The sequence below is a fragment of the Rhizophagus irregularis genome, chromosome 11 (genome assembly GCF_026210795.1).
Source record: "Rhizophagus irregularis chromosome 11, complete sequence".
Taxonomy (NCBI): domain Eukaryota; kingdom Fungi; phylum Glomeromycota; class Glomeromycetes; order Glomerales; family Glomeraceae; genus Rhizophagus; species Rhizophagus irregularis.
In genome coordinates, this window is record NC_089439.1 from 1,677,068 (window position 1) to 1,697,756 (window position 20,689).

Below are 20,689 nucleotides of genomic sequence, written 5' to 3' on the forward strand. Positions count from 1 at the left end.
TTTACAGTTCAGTCACTAGGCTCTGCCTACTACGTAGATTCCATCCTTCACTTCTTTGAAGGTCCTATGGACTAATTTCAGTCAGAGAGCCCTTGGCTAGGCAAAGCCCAGGACTGGAATGGGCCATTTCTTCGAAAGGCTACGCCAATGCCTCTTCGTCCCTCGTTCCTCGAAAAATCATGATGATTATTTTTGTACTCATTTCTTTTATTAGTCTTTTACGTAATTGATAATGTAAATGAATAGTAAAAAATGAACACAGAGCGTGGTTGAGCGGCAAGATTAGGAACAGTTTCTAACCCCTCCAGGTATTTCCTAAGACCTTTGATTAGGAAGTTCCCTTTGGGGCTCATAGAACTGGAGAGACCCTCAGGGAGAATAATGTTTCCAGTTTTACAAGACAATAACGTAGGTCATTGTAGCACATAATTAATGTTAACGAAAAAATCTGTATAATTTTTGCTCTTCGAGCAGTGGGCTTCACCCAGCCAAGGGCACTCCGACTGAGCGAAGCGAAGAAAATAAGGGGAAATCACGTGACTTTGACGACTTCGAGTCGTTCAAATTTTTACAGTTCAGTCCTTCTGTAATTTAAGCACAACAGACCCTTGAATTTGACGACTACCTTTTCATTAAAAATTCAGTTCTGTTACAATGTGTAATTCCAGCGAACAGTAGAATGTTATGTCCTGTACTACACGGATTTTTCTCTTTCGTAGTTTATAATTAATAGGTTTCTCGTAGAACCTAAGTTAACATAAAAATAGTGCAATATCGTTATCAAATGATTTCAGACATAGGTATCCGACATAGGTATCAACAATGCAGTAGTTGCCAATACTTACACTACCGTAACAAACATCGTGTCACAAACTCTTAAAATTGTAAATATCGTTACCATTGACAAGTGGATACATCACATAGTTATTGGAAAAGTATAACATCGTTATATTTATGAAAAAATGCCCTCCAGGCCAAAAACTTGTAACATCTTAATTCTATCCATGGTAGCATGAATGATTACTAAAAATGTACTACATTGTTACTATAATCACAACAATACCAGAGTGTAACAAGAACATCTCATAATTTAACATTGCTAAGAAAAATACATGCGACGAATAACATACCATGTAACATAACATCGTTAATAAAGAAAGTATACTGTACTAAAGTATCCATCATTACCAAAAAAGTACAAGAGTATTTTTGGTAACTTAATAATCGTGACAAAATAATTAATCTATCGTTACCACAATAAGTGCGACAAATAGAATTTACGGCACACAATATAGTTACCAGTGCTTCTAAGGTCCAACAGACTAATAAGTTACAATCTCGTAGTTGAGCATCGCCTACGTAAACAGGTGCATGACAAACTTACGTTATTTGGACTACGTAATTATGGTCACGTACATGGTAAAGTATAGTGAAGTAAGGATCGTGACCCGTAAGTCACAGTCTCGTAGTTAGACATTCTCTGAGCCGTGCTCACGAAGTGAAATGGTTGTAAGAAATTCGGTAAACTGCAGTCTAGAGGCTATCCAATCCCTAAAATAACTCATGTCGGAAGTAAAGTTGTACTAGATAATTGAGCATATGGCAATCTCGGTTTTAATTTTCTACCACATATGAATGTGCAGTTCTAATAGATCAGTTGAATCACTTGCTATAACTTTTCGGAATGGAAAGCTGTTCTAGTTTTGAATCCGGAAAAGAATCTTGACTAAAATTATTACTTCCAGAGTTACTTAATTTAGAAAGATTTTGAACTGGCAGATGACGACTCGTATAAAAGGCCTCCGAATGAATCGTTGTGTCAGGGGGGTCCTTAACATCTCCGCCCCCTCAAATTCGTCAAATAATAGCCAAGCCCTTATCGTTGTGACTATTTCCTCTGAGGAAGGCCTTTTTTCAGGAACCGTGTCTGTGCACCTCCTGAATAGTTCACAATAGGGTTCAGGGGTCCCAGCAGATAATCCCGGTCTTAATCCATTACAAATCGCCAATGCAAGACTTTCATCATGCGGGTACTCTGCATAAGGCGGTTTTCCCAGGGAAACTTCTGCCATTATGATCCCAAAACTATAAATATCGCTCGCATAAGTATACTTTTCATTTTCTAGGACTTCAGGCGCAATATAGGGCATTACTCCATAAACAGTGGGTTTAGAGTCGTATACGGATTGAGAAAGTCCCATATCCGAAATTTTTGTATAGTAATCGAAACACAAAATGTTTCCACTGTGCAAATCCTTATGGACATAGCCTTTTTTGTGAATAATATGCAGGTCATAAATAACGTCATACAATATTTTTGTTTTATTTTTCCAGGAAAGCTCAGAAGAATTAGCATTTTTAAGAAACTGGCGTAGATTCCCCTTCGACGCATACTCCAGAACCATCATAAATTCCTCAGTAATCGGATCCTTCGTTATTCCATACAATTGCGTAATGTAATTATTTGCAAGACTGCAGTCGCAATGGACTCTTATTTCACCAATAAACTCGTGAATAGGATTTTTACTTTTTTTGAGTACGACTGGAATAGAAACTTCTTGTGGAGTTTTCTTCTCCCAAGTTGCAGTATAAATGAATGCAAATCCTCCTTGCCCTATTTGGCGAATATCTTTGAAATCGCTATGTGGCACATATTCTATAATCTCATCACAATTTTTCGCATGTATTTGACGAGAATAGAGAATTTCGTCTATCTCAGAATTACCAGTTGAAAGATTTTTGTGCGGACTGCAAAGTCTACACCACTCGATGCCGGAATTTGGCCTATTACAGGCCGCACAAAAATTACAAGCCGTTATATGTTCTCCAAGTTCCCTAAGTTTTTCAAATGCGATTTCCGCCATTTCCAATTTGCGTTACTATGGAGTAAAGTATAACAAACAAAAATAAAATTCAAATGTCTGAAGACAATACGTGTATCCAATACCGCTCAGCCGTGGGCCTGCATTATACTCCACTGAACTGAACAATGAAAAACCATAATACGAAAACATAGAATCCTTCCACGATGCTAACGATAAGACTACCCTTGGTGGATTTACTCAAAACTGGCTAAAAGACACTCCCAGTGAAATGACGTACACAAAAATCAAGCGGAAAACAGTGGGCCAAGGTAGAAAAACACGAGTCTGGAGAAAGACGTCTTGCTACTCAGTGAGCTTCGTCCAGTTTCACTAAAAGCGTCTACAGTGTGCGCTTCTTTATTTATTTTTTAAGCCCATACACAAAACCATGATTTTTCTGTCCGCATTAGGAATTGCTTAATGCGGCTTTATAGGCTAACCACGAAAATAAGAAAATCCACCGCTGGGTCCACTGAAACGCAGTAACACGTGAATAGTGAATAGTTCGTGAACTGAGGACAGAGACTCGGGTGTCGTCCCTTAATTATTGTCAGAATCTGTGTAGGAAAAGGATGGACGTTTGCATTTTGTCGAGTTTGATTGTCGACAGATAGAATATGACAGAATCGAAAAACCGTGTAACTTAATCCATTTCGGTCGACACAGTAACCAATTGCCCTAGTGTAATGTAATGAGTTATTCGCCATAAAGATAGATTTGGGTATGGATGTTCTAGTAGAAAGGCTTTGTGTAATAGTCAAAAAGGGACTGTCCATAATACCCAGTTCCCGTACGAAATAAATCAATTTCGGAGTCACTATCATCCATGTCGAAGCATAATCGATCATGATGCCTTTGCTCGTTATCTTTTGCGGATAGAGGTTGATCTACACTAAAATCTGTCTCATATTCGTTCACTAGGCAATTAAGACAAATCGAACCTAGTGTTCTGCACTCGGCACAGATCAGGTTGGCGTACGTAATCGGCCTCTTTAGCCCCCCTAAAACTATATCTTCTCGATTAGCATCTTCGTTTTTATCGCAGCTAATATTTCCTTTCGCCATGTCCTCTTCACGTTTTGAGTTCATTACCCGGTGACTATTTGAGCCAAGTACGGCAATTTTGTTGTATGCGTTTGTTGTACTCTTTTCTACTCCTCCTATTTTTGTACCGTCGAACTGTGACAAGGGCGCATAATCCAAGGGTCCACAGTTCAAGTATTCTGGAGAATTCGTACTACATTCCTTCGGAATGCCCTTCACTTCGTGGGCAAGGCCTGGGCAATCACAGAAATTTTCACAGTGTCGGCATCTGCCCACACTTATGCTCTCCTTATTGCTTAAGATTGCAGTGGATCCATGAAATTCACTTGGAGATAGCTCTTGCGGCAATGGCGTATCCTCTGCAGTAGGGTCTATGACCAAAGTATCTCGTTTATCAGACAATTCACCAATAAGTTCCACGAAAAAATTGGCAGCATTCCTTTGGGCACTGTCATCTGTGCAATTTGCATCGGAATTTGTATCGTATGCTATAATGTTCCCGTTTTCCTCCAAACCTTTACTTTTGGACAAATCATATAATTTTATGGCTTTCTGCGTTTTTTTGTGCACAGTTTCATGGTTAGCCTCAGAAAGTTGATTAACCATGTCTTTGAATAATTCACCCCCCTCCGGTGTAAGCTCCTTAGCATTATCGATGAATCCATTCGCATAGCGATACCAACAGAGAGTTTTCTTTTGAATCGCTTCGTTTGCGGTAATTTCTGCTTCAGTAGCTTTGCGATATAAATCGACCAAGTGTTCTAAGGAAGAAGTTGTACTATCGACCGTTGGCCAGTCATTTTTTCGTGTTTCCAAATCTATTTCCTGTACGAACTTCTGTTCTTCACTTGAAAAAATTTTCTGATCGTTTTTCTTGTTATCGATTGCCAGATCCTTTCTACTGGAGACATCAATTTCCTCATTAACGGAATAAGCAGGGGACCGGGTCTTTTTCATTACTCTGTACTTTTGTTGCGAAGTACCCGTGTTCCCTATACTTTCAGTTGATTTACTTTCTCGTGAATCCTGACAAAAAGAATTATCAAACAGTATTTTGTTCGACCTAACAAAATTTGAAGTAACTCTATTGTCGGAAGAAACTACTGTTTCGCAAAAATCCTGCATATGGAGGCATTCTGGGGAAGTGTGACATTCGAGACAACTAGTATTACTTTTTTCTAGACAAGCACAGTGGGATTTATGGCTGTATGACAACTCCATAAATTCTGTTCGAAAGGGAGATGTAAAAACATTTTTATCGCAATACGGACATCGAAACGGTTTAAGAACATGGGCTCTGTCAGTAAACGATTTTTGGTCAGTCGTACAAGGAATTATCCTTGCGGAACTAGTGAAATTTTCCGTACAAACCTCGTTGGATACAATCATATAAAATACAATATATGTACACAATATTTTTTCTAACTGAAATCCAAATCAATCATGCGGTATATTGGGTAAAACATATAGTAAACCTAATCATGATGGCAGACAAGAACCTGAGGCATGCACATCGTCCTATGTACATTCCATATGCATCCTTTAGCAATATCACCATACCTAATGAATGCCATCGGGCAGATATTTTAAACATGCCTTATGATAAGGTTGGACGTGTTACTTATCTTTTTTGTCTTAACATAGTGGATGTAGCTTCGAGATATAAAGCCTCTATTCCAATAGGCTCAACTAGTGTTAAGAATAGAGAGGGTATCTTAACCTCACGTACTATTTCTAAGGCTTTTGAACAGATTTATGATAATCCTGATTCTCCTCTTGTATGGCCGAAATTATTAATCACAGATAAGGGGTCCGAATTTAAAGGTGATTGTGAGAGATTAATGAGACAACATGGTGTGGAAATTCAGAAGGCTACGTCTAAGCGTTCTGTTGGTATTGTTGAAAGGTATAATCTTACCTTAGCTAAGAGATTATTTCGTTTACAGAACGCACATGACTTATCATTATCTATGTCCGAAAAATCTTGTGCTTGGGTGAGGAATCTCCCTATAATTGTTGAAGATATTAATAATTCTGTTACTAGGTTAATTGGTATGGCTCCTGCTAAGGCAATAAAAAAGAAAAAAGTTTATTCCAAATCTTCCTGTAAATATAATAGGCCTATTGGCTATGATGAGCCACGTTTGTCTTACAGAGATAGTGTTCGTTATCTTCTCGAACTTGGTGAGCTTGAAGGTGGATCTAAACATAGAGGTACGGATATGAATTGGAGTCCTGAAGTTTACATTATTGAAGAAGCTCTTATACAAAAAAATAAACCAGTTCTTTACGCTGTTAGCGCCCTTCAGGTAAACTGCTTAATGGACCTGAACGTAGGTTTATTAGGGAAGAACTCCTACTCGTTAATGATGGTGTTGATTTACCTCCTGAGAGCATTCTTCATCAATAAATTCATACAATTGTTAATTGCATTGTATTTTTTGCTACCTTCTATATTCAATTGCAAAAAATTTATTTCAAAAATTTAAATTTCGTTCACGCCAAAGTCTTAATAATTCTCTTTGCTGACCGCATGGAATGCATAATTGAGTAACTGAATTGGTACCATTCCCGCAAAATAAACAGGGGAAGGTGGAGTAGTCCCTCTTCGTTTAATAGCAAAAGCATGCATCCCACAGTACTCATTTTTTGTGGGTCGAGTACAGTATTCTTTTGTTTCTTTAACCAACCAATGACAAGGCATACTGATTGACGTTTTTACTTCGCACCCTTTGGGTAAATGAGTTATCTCTATAACTAGCTTACATTTTCAAATCGGCCATTGACCTGTAATTCGGAAAGAAGTCACATTTGTGTGGTCATGTATGTAGACGTGTATGAGTAGGCCTGAACATCCTACTAACCATCTGTGAGGTATAGAAGTAGATGGGTGGTAGGTAGGCTGCTGTAGAGAACAGAAGAACAGGGGTAGAGTAGTCTCCTATGTAGGAAAATTGCTACCACTGGACTACCCTCCTACTAACCATCTGTGAGGTATAAAAGTAGACGGGCCAGAAGCACATACTAGGGTTGTGAAGAAAATAAGCGATAATAGGGGAAAGGAGTCTCCTGCGTAACAGGTGATAAGGGGGGTGTGACAAAAAAATGCTACCACTGGCCTGTTCAGGTCCTCTGCTGCTCATGCCGTATAATGCGTTTCTTAGGAACAGTGCGATGAAACAAAAAATATAAATCGCAATGTCAAACTAAGACGGAGATGAAATTTCTATGAACCTCCAATATTCAGCAGCCAAACAAATATTTTGTAACTGGTAAATAAGCACAATGTGAATATGCTAGCATAACATGCCAATCAAAGCAGCAACAACAGTGGCGCAATTGCGGTCCATGTGGCACCCTTAGTTATTAAATCAAAGTAGTATCGGCTAGAAATATTTTTTGCGAATAGTTCATGACCTAGGTAGCCATGATGTCACGTGTCCTACTAATCATAATGTAGTTCTATGTGAAATTCCATGAGATTTCGAAAAACAATTTCTCTTCTCTTTATAATGATAACAGCAATATTTATGTTTATTTCGTTACCGTGACCACAAATTAGGGAGCATATTTTATGCTTTGCTCTCTATGACGTAGTATTACATACAGTGGTGAGCATAATTTTTCCTTCGAGTTCCACTAGAAAAGAAAGAGGGCTTGGCGTGGCCTTTCGAAGAAATAGCCTGAGCGTGGGCTTCGCCCAGCCAAGTGTTCTTGCCGCTCAACCACGCTAGTTAAATAAGGAGGTTCTACGTAGTACCTTTCAGGTAGGAACCTGGGTTCATAGGCATAAAAAACTGTCTAATATATGGCCATTTCCCCCATTCGTCATTCCAGTGAAACTGGGCTCTGCCCAAATAATTTTGATCACCACTGTACTAACAAAATACGGTAGCGATCAGTCGGAGAGTCCTTGACTAGGCGAAGCACACTGCTCGAAGAGCAAAATTATTTTCCCTTCGAGGTTTCACTAGCTATTCCAAAGGAACTTTAGCTGAGTTACTAAGTAAAGAGAAGCCTAAATGCTCGGAGGACATTGTGAAACAGTGTGGGGAAATGGTCATATTAGAAAATTTTTAACGTATTAGGAACGCATTTCCTATGACCTTTGATCTGCGTGGTTGAGCGGTAAGACGCTCATTGTATAGCTTAGTAGGAACACCAGAAGGATGCGTATTTTGCCTCTTTCTTTTCCAAAAATTAATGCTCATATTGTATGTAATATACGGAGCATGCTATTTGTTCATACATCGCACAATATACTAACGTAACAATGCAAAGAAATAAATATAGAAACTATTTGCTCGCGAAAATGAGACTAACACATACTTTTTCATGTGGATTGGCTAAAGTAAAATGAGATACTTATGTTCCCAAGGCCTCTCTTATCCGAGGTTCCGACTGACTCCCTCATTTGGTAAATAGGTGTGCACATATACTTAGTAATTACGTCCGAAGGGCATAGTTGTCGTGTTTTGAAGCCGGAAAAAAAACGCATGAATAGAGTATGAGTCGCCAATGACAAACAATAAATAACTTACTGGCACGACTTTACTAATCCTCACATTTAACCCATTGATCACAGAATTCCAAGCAATGAGCATAAGAGCAGTTAGCATGGTAAATGAGTAACTCCGGATATATAGAGCAGGTCCTTAGGGATTCCTTCTCGTGTCTAGCACCTTCCAAGGAATTTATTCAGATCTACCCGGGCGCTTCGTTCTCTGCCTTTATACATTTAACTCCCTTTAGGCATTTGTAGCGGAAACTATTTTAAGAGGAATGTCAGGAAATTAGGAACACTCCCATAAAAAAAGAACAACAATAGCGGTAGTATCGGTTTCCCATGGGAACAAGAACCATTACCAAATAAAAATCTTTCCTTGATAATGCGCAGTTGCTAACTATTATGGGAAATAATTGGTACTATAAAAAGTAGTCTACTCACGGATGGGCGATTAAAGCCTGTCTAGTTTTGTCAGTTGAAGTAATCAGGGCACTATATTTTGCCTTTTTACGATTCTAAGACACTTAATGGAACACATCATCAAATGTAATGTGTTGAATGATCAGTTATACGACTGATATAAACTAAGAGAAACAGTCCTTGAACAAGAACGACAATATATTCTATTTAAGACCTGTTCTACCTGGATAGCTTTGAGTGGACGAAAACACAGCTCATTTTCACAATGAAATTTGTATTTATGTGGATCATTTACTGGTTTCCAATCAAAATATTTTTTTCGTGCCTCGACCGCCCGAGTACTATTACCTCTTTTAGCATTGTGCCACAAATAGATATTAAGCTTTCCACTGTATTTTTCGCCCATAATTACGGATATTTTATGCAAGGCGTGATCTTTTTTCATCCGTAATAATTGTTTATCGAACTGCCTTTGCCTTCCTCTATCCTGTATTTTGTTAAAAACCCTTTCGAATTCCATACCACAAGTATTACATAAATTGTGACTATGATGATCTGATCGGTCCCACTGGAAATCATTACAATCTAAGGGACAACGATACCCTGCTGTGCTCCAGTGTTGTCCTAACCTCTCAGATCTTTTGGAACATTTTTCGCATGAACCAGATACTGAGTTAGCCATTGTTGTCCGAATATTCGCTATAATGACTCAGGTACAAATAGATATGTCCTTAGTTAGTTGTATTCAATTTTCTTTTTGCTTAGGTTGCCCAGCAGGATTTTGTAAATAAATACTCTAACAGGGTGGCATTTAGAAAGCACAGAATATCCTTTCTGGCAACAACGAAGTACACAATCATAAGAATGAGAGTAAGAAACTTAGGTGAAAAACAAACACGGTACGGATTGCGATATAGTACAAATGATATTATCCTACCCTCCTGACTGGTTGTTAGTGTTCGGTTGATACCAGACAGCCGGACAGTCATGTGCTATTCGCATCTTCTTATTACGTAATGAGAAACTCTCGCTCGTTCGGAGCACGTTGAGTGTTTTTTAGTCCGAAAAGAAAATAAAAAAAGAATATATATCTTTGCCGCCATGAAAACAAAAGTAAGAATCAAGTCTCGTGTGGTACATGACACCTTGCATAACCGAGATATCATCGAAATGTTTCATGGGATATTGGGAACGAACGATGAGTCGATTAGTCTCCATGTTGTATATCCAAAATATGAAACCCTCTGCAGTCTTTCCACAAAGTTTATCGAAATCCTAAACGTCTTATACCGAAGCAGTGTGCTTAGTAAATTCGATGACAGCACGAAAGAGCGCCTAGGCGGTTATGTACAGGAACTACGGGAACTGTCCCACTTGACATTTACGGCTCCAGACATTAGACCCTACTTACCGGAACTCCCTCTGCAACTAAATATGACTTTGGGTGTTGAAGACTTTAGTAAGGTCCCCCCCCCTATTGGCGGACAATTCCGGAAGACCTACCTGTCGACAAAAAAGAGCCAGTTAGTAAACACAATAATAGTCACCTGCAAAAACCTAGTCACTCATAGGTCATACCTCAGTGATGCAAACAAGTTATGTGACCAGTTCCTAACAGGGAATGCGGGATTGTCTTATGCACCTTTGCCCAATCTCCCTGGTCTCAACTTCAAACAAATATATATTAGTACCCGTCTAGACGAGAATGACAGAAGGCTGCTACTTCTAGTGCTGCACAAGCTATTGGTTTGCAGTTATGATGTGTACAAATTAGCGTCATCACCTGATGTTAACGTAGACGAATTTGTCGAAGTTATCAAAACGTCAATAGAAGAAGTCAGGCGCCATTTGCCACGGTGTGAGATGGCCTTCGATAAGATCCTCACGAGCGTGGACACGTTCAAAGAGAACTTTGAGAAATATTACCACGATTATATAGTTAGCAACAATCCAACCAGTATAATGGAGAATTTTATTTTCGATGTCTCCAAGACTTCAGACCTTTCTCCTGACATGACTAGACAGTTCCAGCAAATTATTGCTTACTATCGCAAACTCGCTCCACTACAAACTGCGGATCCTAGATTGCAAAATCTTTTCCATCACGTGGACAAGAACATACAAGAACTAGAACGAAATAAGTTCACAATGAGTGAAACAAGTACATGTTGATGAGGTTGCCATTGTGTTGGTTCTATGCGCTTCATACAAACTCTTCATACAAACTCTCTTCTACGGTACACTATCATTTATTACAAAATTATTTGGCGTCACTGTACGGTATGTATGTCTCGTAGTAACGTTTTATCCAATGGAAAGACAGCTTGTTTACTAAGAATCCTCGATGGTATCCTGCATTAATTTCTTGTTCATACTGTATAAGTATGTGCAAAAGTTAATCTAAGTACTTAAAAATGGAGATTTGTGAGTTCACATAGCGAGCCACTCGGCCGTATTATTTTTTTTTATTTTGTGTTATCGCATACTAACACTATGAGGAACGAGTGAACAATAATAATGAGTTTTGTGTCTCATATCATTTTTGTCTTCAACTGTTTCGTGAGTGAGTTCAGACGCTTGGATAAATCTTTTTTTACTAAACTCTACGCAATGATGGAAACACTCTGATTAGTAAAGCAGCCCTGTTCGGGATTAAGTGGAACAGGTTTTGCATATTTCTTACAATGAAGACGAAGGTCACTTAAAAATTGTCCCGATGAATATGTCTTCAGATGGGAGGAAAAATATGGGCGTGGTTACGATCACGAGTTGTGGGGAGTGCCGTAGACGCACGATTTATTCCCCACTAAAAGTGCCATAATGTGGATTCCATGATAACCACATATTAGGTGTTGGTCTATGAGACGCTTTTTTGTTTTACTTTCCTGAAAGAAGGAAGGCTTAGATAACGGATGCGGTGGAAAAATACAACTATCGATTAAAAATATTCTTACGTGAATTTTACACATCCTTTGTCACGCCCATGAGTGGAGATTTTCGTTATTTTATATCAACTTCTCCTATTCATGCACGGCATTCAGTGTATGCACGTCGTTCACTGAGATCGACTACATCCATCTTATGTCTATGTAATTCAACTTATATCACAAATACAAGGTATACTGCCACCATTTCTCTCAAGTATGACTGAGTGTGGGTTTTCACCTAGCCAAGAGCTTTGTCCTACCCTCCTTTACGCTTTTAGCCTATGAACTGACCGTCTTGCCGCTCAACCAGTAAAACCACCCGCAGGGTGCCTCAGGCCGAAGGCCTCCTCGTTCCTCGAAAAATCAGTGTAACCACCCGTAGGGTGCTTCGTGGGCATAGCCCAGTCGTAGACCGCCCAAAGGGCACTTCTTTGAAGGTCCTTAACGGACTAAAGCTTTTCTTATAGACCTATGAACCCAGGTTCTACCTGAAAGGTACGAAGTAGAACCTCCTTATTTAACTAGCGTGGTTGAGCGCCAAGACGGTCATGGCATTGCTTCGCAATGTGTTCCTAATTATAAAGGGTTACACTGGCTGATTAGTAGTTCATGTGACGGTATTCTACTTCGTACCCTTTGGGTAGCTTTTTTTATCTGCTAACGAGACAGACTAAAGAAGTTGTGGACATAAAATTTCGTTTCTAAGCCACAAGACTTACATTTTGCCAGAACCAATCCTTGGTAACTTTTTCCACCTCTAAACGTCATTGCCTGAAAACGCATAGGGTTATACTTTGTTGTACAGTTTCGTATCTAGGCTATCTAAATCCCGTGAATTGTCACGTATAGGTAAGTAATGATGGCAAGCAACTTTTAGACGAGAGAGATTAACAAGTAACAACGCAATGTAATCAATATTTTTTCATGTTACTTGTTATAGCTACTTAGCAATTTTTGTATTGGAAGTATCATTATCAACGAAAATTCCCGAGCTTTTATCATTATTGCCCACACTAACACGAATAATAAAGTGAAATACCATATTTACTATCCAAAATCCATTTCCTTCACCATACGAGGAAATAGTACGAGTGTTTCTGAGGGAAGCATTTGAATATGTTCGAATTGTCTTTTCACGATTAGTACTCCTATTTGAAAAATAAAAATATTTACTCGCATGGCCAAGGTCGAACAATTACAATATGCACTTGAAAAATAAAAACGAACGCCAGCTGAACCAAAATATGGAGACATCCCTGTCCATTGAAGAAGTATATGATAAAAATGCTTTGTCTGGTCCCATGCTAGTAGTGAGGGATCATAACGAGCAGTATTATAGAGTGTTTCACTCACGTAAACATTTCTGGAGACACTTTGATAAGTTACCCCAGCATTCACAATGTTTCTCTGAAGCAGTGTATGATGATTTACCACAGTGTCCCAAAATCCACGTCGAATTTTCTTCCCCTTATAGGTTCCCTTGTACTGAGATTGTTGCTATACTTAAGCAAATTCTTCATAGGATCTTAGAAGTGTTTCGTATTAGTAATGGCGACAATGAAAGGGCCCCTAAAACCCTCGAGGACTTAGTAGTCATGGACGAATGCGGACAGGATAGTTCTGGTTTTTGGGTATACTATTTTCATATCCAAGCACCATTTTTCTCTTTTGCTGACCATAAGGAAGCGCAAAGATTTCTTAGTAACGTGCTTCTGAATGTCCCTCCAGAGGTTAGACTTTTCATAAAAAAAGATTACAGCCACCCTGTTCACTTTGTCCGAACAATGGGATCTACGTTTCCGGGAGAAACACTAAACAAGAAAATATCAGCATACAGCAGATTCTTGGGGACAATAGTTGAAATCGATCGGAATAGTCTCTTCGTGAAACAATTTCCCTCCTTCTTTGTCAGCAGTGGGAATAAAGAAATGGGCCCGAACCATGCTCTCGAACCGACTAAGGACTGTTTACGACATAACAGAGGAACTACAGAGAATTCGAAGCAACTACTTCCCATGACCGATGATAATTATCAAGAACCACAGATGAAAAGCACAGCTGTTGATGCCAATAACACGCGCCCTTTGAATACGATAGCGAGCAATACGGAATCACATCCTGTTTCCACAGACTTTATTCATCAAACACTACCAGAAAACACACGAACTCCAATGACTGCAAAGATTTATGTGTTGGCCGCTCTAATCGAGAAAAGCGCCTTATCTGCTGATCAACGTCTCTATAAAATGTTTGGTGCTATAAACTGCATGGTTTTCTTGCTTGCACTCACCGAAACGGTGAAACGAAGAGGTGTCTACTTTTTAGACGAAGCGAAGCATTTACGTAAGCGTTCAGAACACGCTTTCAAGAACATGCATGGCTGTATTATAAAAAAGAGTCAGAGTGCATTGTACAACAATCGCACTCTCCCATGTTACAAGAGCAAATGACAGCAACGTAAGACTAAATCCCCAGAGTACTCGAAAATAAAACGTCTGAAGGGCATTACGTCACAAAATATCTCTGGTAACAATCTTCGTTACGGGACAATAATGAGCACTACTGTAAAAACACACGGTAACAATATGCAAAATCTTTGTTTGACGATCCCATCGATAGACTACACTTACACTAGCCTTATTTCTTTGTTACGAAATCTTTGCCATCGAGGAACTTTTATTCAAAGTATTATTGGACGGAATATTACGTATGGCAGCGTAATGGTAGTCGTGTCCTTCAGTTGTTATGCACGGTGTGACCCTGTGCACCTTAGTTGCCGAGCAGGATGCTTCTGTTGTACTCGAAATTGTTGTGATTTTATTTGGGACAAGAGTCTGGTAACTGGCACCCACCAATACGATCCACCATGACATCAGAATATCGTACTGTATGCAGCACAGCCCGTATATAATCTGGTACAAAATGGGACTATGTGCGGTCTTAGGTTAGTCCCACTGTAACTAAACTAAAATCTGAAAAGACCTTTTAATTGCCGCCATAAGGACTCCGTATGCTATTGAAGACAGTCATATGAATAAAAGGGAGGGATACAGTTACCAAAAAATTCGGGGGTTTTTGTGTTTGCCACGAAACTGTATTTTTTCCTCCATCGCTCAACAATAGCATAAAACAAGAACAGTCATTAAGCACGAATAGCGCACTGTGAACATAAGTATTTTCTTAGCAGTTGCTGCGTTTCGTAGTCTATCTGTCTTTTGAGCGCCCTATTTATCGGTTATTGAAATATACGGAAAGTATTTCAGTGTTCTACTTAAACTGGAAATGTATCCGGAGATCAACTTTTCTCGGCCCTATGCATTCTCAAGCGATTAAGTAAGGACTGGAACAGGTACAAGTCATAGTCTGTTCAAAGTGTCATTGAGAAAAATGTTCACAATATGAAATGACTGCCATTAAAAAAGAAAGTTCCTGGAGGGAGATGCTCACGTAATATTATTAACTGGGCGAAGTGTAACAGAGAACGCCATGTTTATGATACACTACAACTTCTTTAGCAGACGGCTACACCAGCAACTGATAAACGAAAAGTAGTCGCACAAAATCCCTACCTAAGGTTCTACTTCATAAGGGAAGGATTCTACTTCGTACCATCTGTGTAGTCTTTTAATAAATAAAGGACACCTATGCTATTATTTTCGAAGAGTGCCCACCATTTCTTATGTGCTCATCCAGTTATTGATGAATGAACATGAAAATGGATCAGTGGAATCATCGCACCTAGAAAGGTATTGATGTCAGCAGTTTCACCAGTTACACTGATATTATGCTCATTAGATAGGACAATGTCGATTAAAGCACTCGCTGTTCTTCGACTGAACGAAGCATTAAACAAAAATAAACGCTCCAAAGGCTTCGTTTGTTTTACTATGTTACCTGATAAACGGGTAAAGATCAATGTAAATATCGAAGGTCTCTCTCCTGGGCTGCATGGCATACATATTCACGAATACGGGGATATGAGTAACGGTTGCATCTCGGCCGGTACTCATTTTAATCCACAAAAAAAGACACATGGTGGTCCGTTATCAAAACAACGCCATGTAGGAGATTTGGGAAACATCAGAGTAGACCACAATAGGAAGGCTAATATTACTATTTACGACCATTTAATCAGTCAGAGACTGCTCGAAGAGCAAATTGACCGGAAAGTATTCGGTTATTGGCCGTGCTATATTTATTCACGAGTTGCCAGATGATCTTAGACTAAAACAAAACAACCCAGAATCCCTCATATCCGGTAATGCAGGGAGGAGACTGATGTGTGGAATAATAGGGCTAACTGATTGCTTCCCAACCCCTAAGCCATTTCATGGAAAAAGAAAAAACCGTAAAAGGAATTGAGTGACACCAATGGGACATGTGAACGGTAACGGACTTTTTATATGTTTCTATAAGCCTTTCGAACACTAATGCGATTTCATGGAATTTCTCTTCTCAGTCGAGGAGACCTCATACTTAATAATGTAACACTAAACAGTTCTCGTTTAACTGTATTTTACGTTGTCAACCCTTAAGGAATCTACTCGTACCCTCTGGGTAGAATATACAAAAATACATAAAATCGTTGAATGTTGTCGTGTTTCTACGGCAAAGATCGATGCCAGGATAATACTGGTTTCTGGGAAGCCTTTGAGTATTTCTGGTACTAATAGCTCTGCGTCTTGTTTTTGTTAAGGAAAACGTCGAAATAAAGTTATTAACTAATACACAGACGTTGTAGTTGCAAAAGTTTATTTCGACTAATATTTGTGCTCTTAGCCGTCGGACCCCCTTTTCGAGTTTTTTAATATCCGTTGTCATTTTACTATGTTCTTCTATGAGAACATCTATCCTGGATACTAGGTCATCTAATTGTCCCTTTTTCTCATCGCAAGAATCATGACGACCTTGTAAATTCTGACTGATCATGACCTGCTGCATTAAATGCCAGTAAAGTCAGCAGTGTTAATAAATTCACGACTTAGTTATTCAAATCATAACACTCTCAAATATGTTTGTTCGGTAGCAGCCCAACACCATAGTTTTGTTATCGAATTAATCTCCCGTATCTGCGAAAGCTTTAACCTGATGATTTGAGTGTAAACTCGCTCTGTTTTCGAAAAACATATTCGTATATGGGATAATCGACCACGTGTCCGTCCAAACTTTGTATTTCTGAGAAAGCTTACTAGGTACCCATAACATACAGTGGTGAGCATATTTTTTTGGAAAAAGAAAGAGGCAAAATACGTAAAAAACGTATAAAAAACTGTCTAATACGGCCATTTTCACACATTCGTCATTCCAAATAATTTTGATCACCACCGTACTTGTACGTAAACACGTGGTACGAAAAAAGAAGCACATTCACCATTCGGGGATACGCAGCATCAGAAAGTATATTCTATCTAAAATTTGGTAATCACATATTACATCTGAGTGTATGTCAAAGTTCATACAGGAGAGAGGAGGGTCTGCAGATGGCGACATATACGAACCATCAATGTATAGCTCTATCCATAACAAATATATTGTTTCTTGCGGTTACTGGTGTGAGCAAAAGCGTTCAAAGATCAATTAACAATTGTTGTGCATTTTGGGTTGGCACTCTCATATGTTCATTACAGGGTATCACCGTTACCCAACAGTTCATTTCCATATTTACCCTAGGACTATTGCCGACAGTTACCTCACTAATAAAACACCGTAATACTGGAACTCTGGATTGTTCTTTAGACAAGGCAGTAATTTTCTATAACCGTGTTCCAAACCTACTTATTCCAACTGATTTTCCTACCCAAGGTTTATTGACATCTTCATTCACTCTGTACAATGTTATACAAGGACTATGGTCGTGTTTCTTTTTTGGAACCACGGTTCTTTTGAAAGAAGACTGAGAAATCGAATGGATTTGGTAATTCAATAAATGCTTGCAGGAGACATAATTTACGTGATGAGTTAGTTGCATCTTCTATTAATGACCATGTCTTACTAATACTTTCGGTTACATCTGTCAACGTATTATGTAAGATATTGTCTGATACACGATTTTTATCGTAATCGACTTAATAAAATCACGTGATGCAGTTAGCACGTGATACTCTTAACAAATGCATAGAGTGTCACATGATAATACCGTGATCTGCAAATAGTATTGTCGTCGGATAACTAATATCTTTATCATTATGACGAAAGCTATTGTGATTAAAAATTTGATCCTACCCTTTGGGTACGAAGTAGAGTTTCACCCGCATTTAACCTATATGTTTCCATACAAGTATTACAAGAGAAGAGAACTTCCCCAGGAGGCGGGGCTCAACGTCCTTCACTGTTAGTAAAGGACTCTCTTTGGTAGTAAAGAAGAGTTATCTTGGTTATCGATAATACTTTACTGCATGTACAAAATACAAACATTCAATTTATTTTTTGAATCGCCAGTTGACGTTAATCTTTCGTATTATATAGTGCATTAGTCTCTACACCCAGGAACCTAGGTTCCTAGAACCTCCTCTGTTAAAAGCGCACCCTTTGGGTGGTTCTACTGGTTGAGCGGCAAGACGGTCAGGGCAAACGGGAGGTACTGAGTACAAATAATGGGTTACTTGTAGAAGAATAAGGCATGCTATGCAAATTCTGTTACTCGCTTTTATGAGAAGTAGAATAAGATATATTGATTTAATCCCTTCTGTAGGTTTCAAGCTTTTCCAATCTACTATAGATGTATTCGAAGAACCTGTGATGGATCAACGTACATAATGGTAAAACCAAGAAACAAGATTCGCAATATAGAAGCTATTAACTTCGTATGCGGGAGACAAAAACAAAGAACAGGATGAATGTTAACATACGTTTATAGTCAAGGGCAGACAAATTGGAAGCTAGAACTTCAGTCTTCACAACGGTTAGCTATAAGTTCCATTCTCGGTTAATATCTCAAGCATGTGATGTTATATTCTACTTCGTACCCTCTGAGTAGGTTTCATTTTTCTACACTTTGTGAACGAGAAATCTCTTGACCTGTTTTGATACTTTAGTAACATTTTTCAGTACAACTCCAAAATCGTAAGAAGTTTGGAAAGAATGGTTAGACTCTATATTTCGTTTTTGTTTATGAGACATTCCGTGTTGTATTTTTAGTTACCATGCTATTTATTATAGAGAAAAGCTGTCTGGAGAATTTTAATATGAAACCTCATATGGAAATAAGAATACCAAAAAAATTTAGGTGAGATACGTTACTCATCGAAATAGCTCGCAGCCTTCATATGTTCATAACAAAGCTGATCAGGACTTTATATTGTTGGATGCGCTATATAAAATGTGGTACTCTACAGAAATTGTAACAACTTTAATAGCAATGTAGATTTTCTTCATTTTTATATACTATTCAGTCACGTTAATTAGCATTCTGTTACTAGGCTTCAATGCATATCCCATTCACATTTTTTATCGGAATCCCTTCGTTCTAACCATCTTGTTACCAAGGATTCGTCAACTCATCAATATACGACCAGTATCCACGTCCCTTGAGCAAAAGCTAGAGAGGCATCGCAATGACCAATATCCACTGACATAAAAGACTTATTTCAATTGTTGACACGACGTAATAGAGTAAGAAGTTTACATTTGCAAAAAATACTCGTGTTCTTTATTTTACTGAATAGGTTATTATAGAATGTGTCGTAATGTGGGTTGACTTTGCGTGATTCTGGCCAATCACAGAATCTTCATCTGCGGAAATCAGATAATACGCAGTTAGACGATTTTTGTATTTCAGTCGAAGACCCTCGAAGAGCAAAATCCCGTATTTCTACCACGAACTATTCCTATGAACTCTTTCTACTTGCACATACTCGCTTATTGTCGACAACAGGGGGATAAAGTGGGCGACTGCATTATACAATATGAGTGGACAACGGGGGTAATAACGTAGAATAAAATTCCTCTCCATTGGAATAAGCCACAGAATGGATTTTCATTGGGATCATTATCCATAATTTTTATCATATGACGAAGTCGATATCCAAGGGATAGGGTGTATCTATGTCCACTCATATTCTTAACCGCAATTGATTGTCCACTAATTTTTTAGTTTAGGAAATCAGTCGGAGACCGCCCAAAGGGTACATGATTCCGTTACAAAATGTAACATGTTGTCCGCAGTCTGCTCCCGCAGTCTATTTCTGTTGTCCACTCATATTTTTTTCCGCAGCAAGATAAATGAGAAAACAACGAGACCGTGACCCAAATGTCACAACCGACATATTGTTCCGCAGCTGATACTACTAATTCTTCCGCAGCCATTTTGAAAAAACTTCCTAACTACGAGACCGTGACTCACAGGTCACAGTTAAGGTATTCATCATATGTCAGAACTCGTTGGGTAATTTTACCAACAATGCAGTTAGACCCCTTTCTTTTATATGATGATACGTAATGGGATCCTGTTTTGCTTTTTTAGGCAAACTTAACCATGATTCGATTCGGTCACATGACTTTTAGCAATACGTTCCTTATCCACCTGAATTTCCAAAGTATAGGTAAAGTTAACATTAGTAACTGTTTGTGAACGTTCTATCAAAGTAAAAAATGTCAATGTTAGTTTAATCGAAATCAAAATCGTTATACACGTAATAGTTTTGTTTTAAGATATCATCCACGTATTTTATTTTTTGATTGCAATGAAAGCAACTAGCCATCGGAATAATGTAATCACTATACTATTAGTACGATAATAAAGCATGTTATAGTCGATGAAAATACTTCTTCGTAATGATTTGCAAAAATAGGATCCATGGATACCCATGCTTAGCAGAATCTTAGTACATCGTTTAAAATGTCCATAATTAGATACTGAAGCAATGGAACCGGAAATAGTTATAACGTAAGGCACTACTTAGTTAGCTTGTTCCACTAAAACTGCGTAT

General features: G+C 38.6%; 6 protein-coding genes across 6 annotated transcripts; 3 read left to right on the forward strand and 3 right to left on the reverse strand.

Annotated features, from left to right (window-relative positions):
• Window positions 1-1,662: 1,662 nt before the first annotated feature.
• OCT59_002898 (uncharacterized protein) lies at window positions 1,663-2,864 on the reverse strand (the record flags this gene model as incomplete). The annotated part of the gene is made up of 2 exons (XM_066145258.1): window positions 1,663-1,726; window positions 1,837-2,864. 2 exons carry the CDS (start codon window positions 2,862-2,864, stop codon window positions 1,663-1,665), a joined length of 1,092 nt encoding a protein of 363 aa, XP_065995997.1.
• Window positions 2,865-3,596: 732 nt separating this feature from the next.
• On the reverse strand, window positions 3,597-5,297 carry OCT59_002899 (uncharacterized protein; the record flags this gene model as incomplete). Its single annotated transcript, XM_025327067.2, has 1 exon — window positions 3,597-5,297. One exon carries the CDS (start codon window positions 5,295-5,297, stop codon window positions 3,597-3,599), a length of 1,701 nt encoding a protein of 566 aa, XP_025173079.2.
• Window positions 5,298-8,977: 3,680 nt separating this feature from the next.
• Window positions 8,978-9,517, reverse strand: OCT59_002900 (uncharacterized protein; the record flags this gene model as incomplete). Its single annotated transcript, XM_025327066.1, has 1 exon — window positions 8,978-9,517. One exon carries the CDS (start codon window positions 9,515-9,517, stop codon window positions 8,978-8,980), a length of 540 nt encoding a protein of 179 aa, XP_025173078.1.
• A 419-nt stretch (window positions 9,518-9,936) lies between these two features.
• On the forward strand, window positions 9,937-11,007 carry OCT59_002901 (uncharacterized protein; the record flags this gene model as incomplete). The annotated part of the gene is made up of 1 exon (XM_025311297.1): window positions 9,937-11,007. The coding sequence occupies one exon, from the start codon at window positions 9,937-9,939 to the stop codon at window positions 11,005-11,007; it is 1,071 nt and encodes a 356-aa protein (XP_025173077.1).
• A 1,999-nt stretch (window positions 11,008-13,006) lies between these two features.
• On the forward strand, window positions 13,007-14,212 carry OCT59_002902 (uncharacterized protein; the record flags this gene model as incomplete). Its single annotated transcript, XM_025311296.2, has 1 exon — window positions 13,007-14,212. The coding sequence occupies one exon, from the start codon at window positions 13,007-13,009 to the stop codon at window positions 14,210-14,212; it is 1,206 nt and encodes a 401-aa protein (XP_025173076.2).
• A 1,302-nt stretch (window positions 14,213-15,514) lies between these two features.
• On the forward strand, window positions 15,515-15,979 carry OCT59_002903 (uncharacterized protein; the record flags this gene model as incomplete). The annotated part of the gene is made up of 1 exon (XM_025311295.2): window positions 15,515-15,979. The coding sequence occupies one exon, from the start codon at window positions 15,515-15,517 to the stop codon at window positions 15,977-15,979; it is 465 nt and encodes a 154-aa protein (XP_025173075.2).
• Window positions 15,980-20,689: the final 4,710 nt, after the last annotated feature.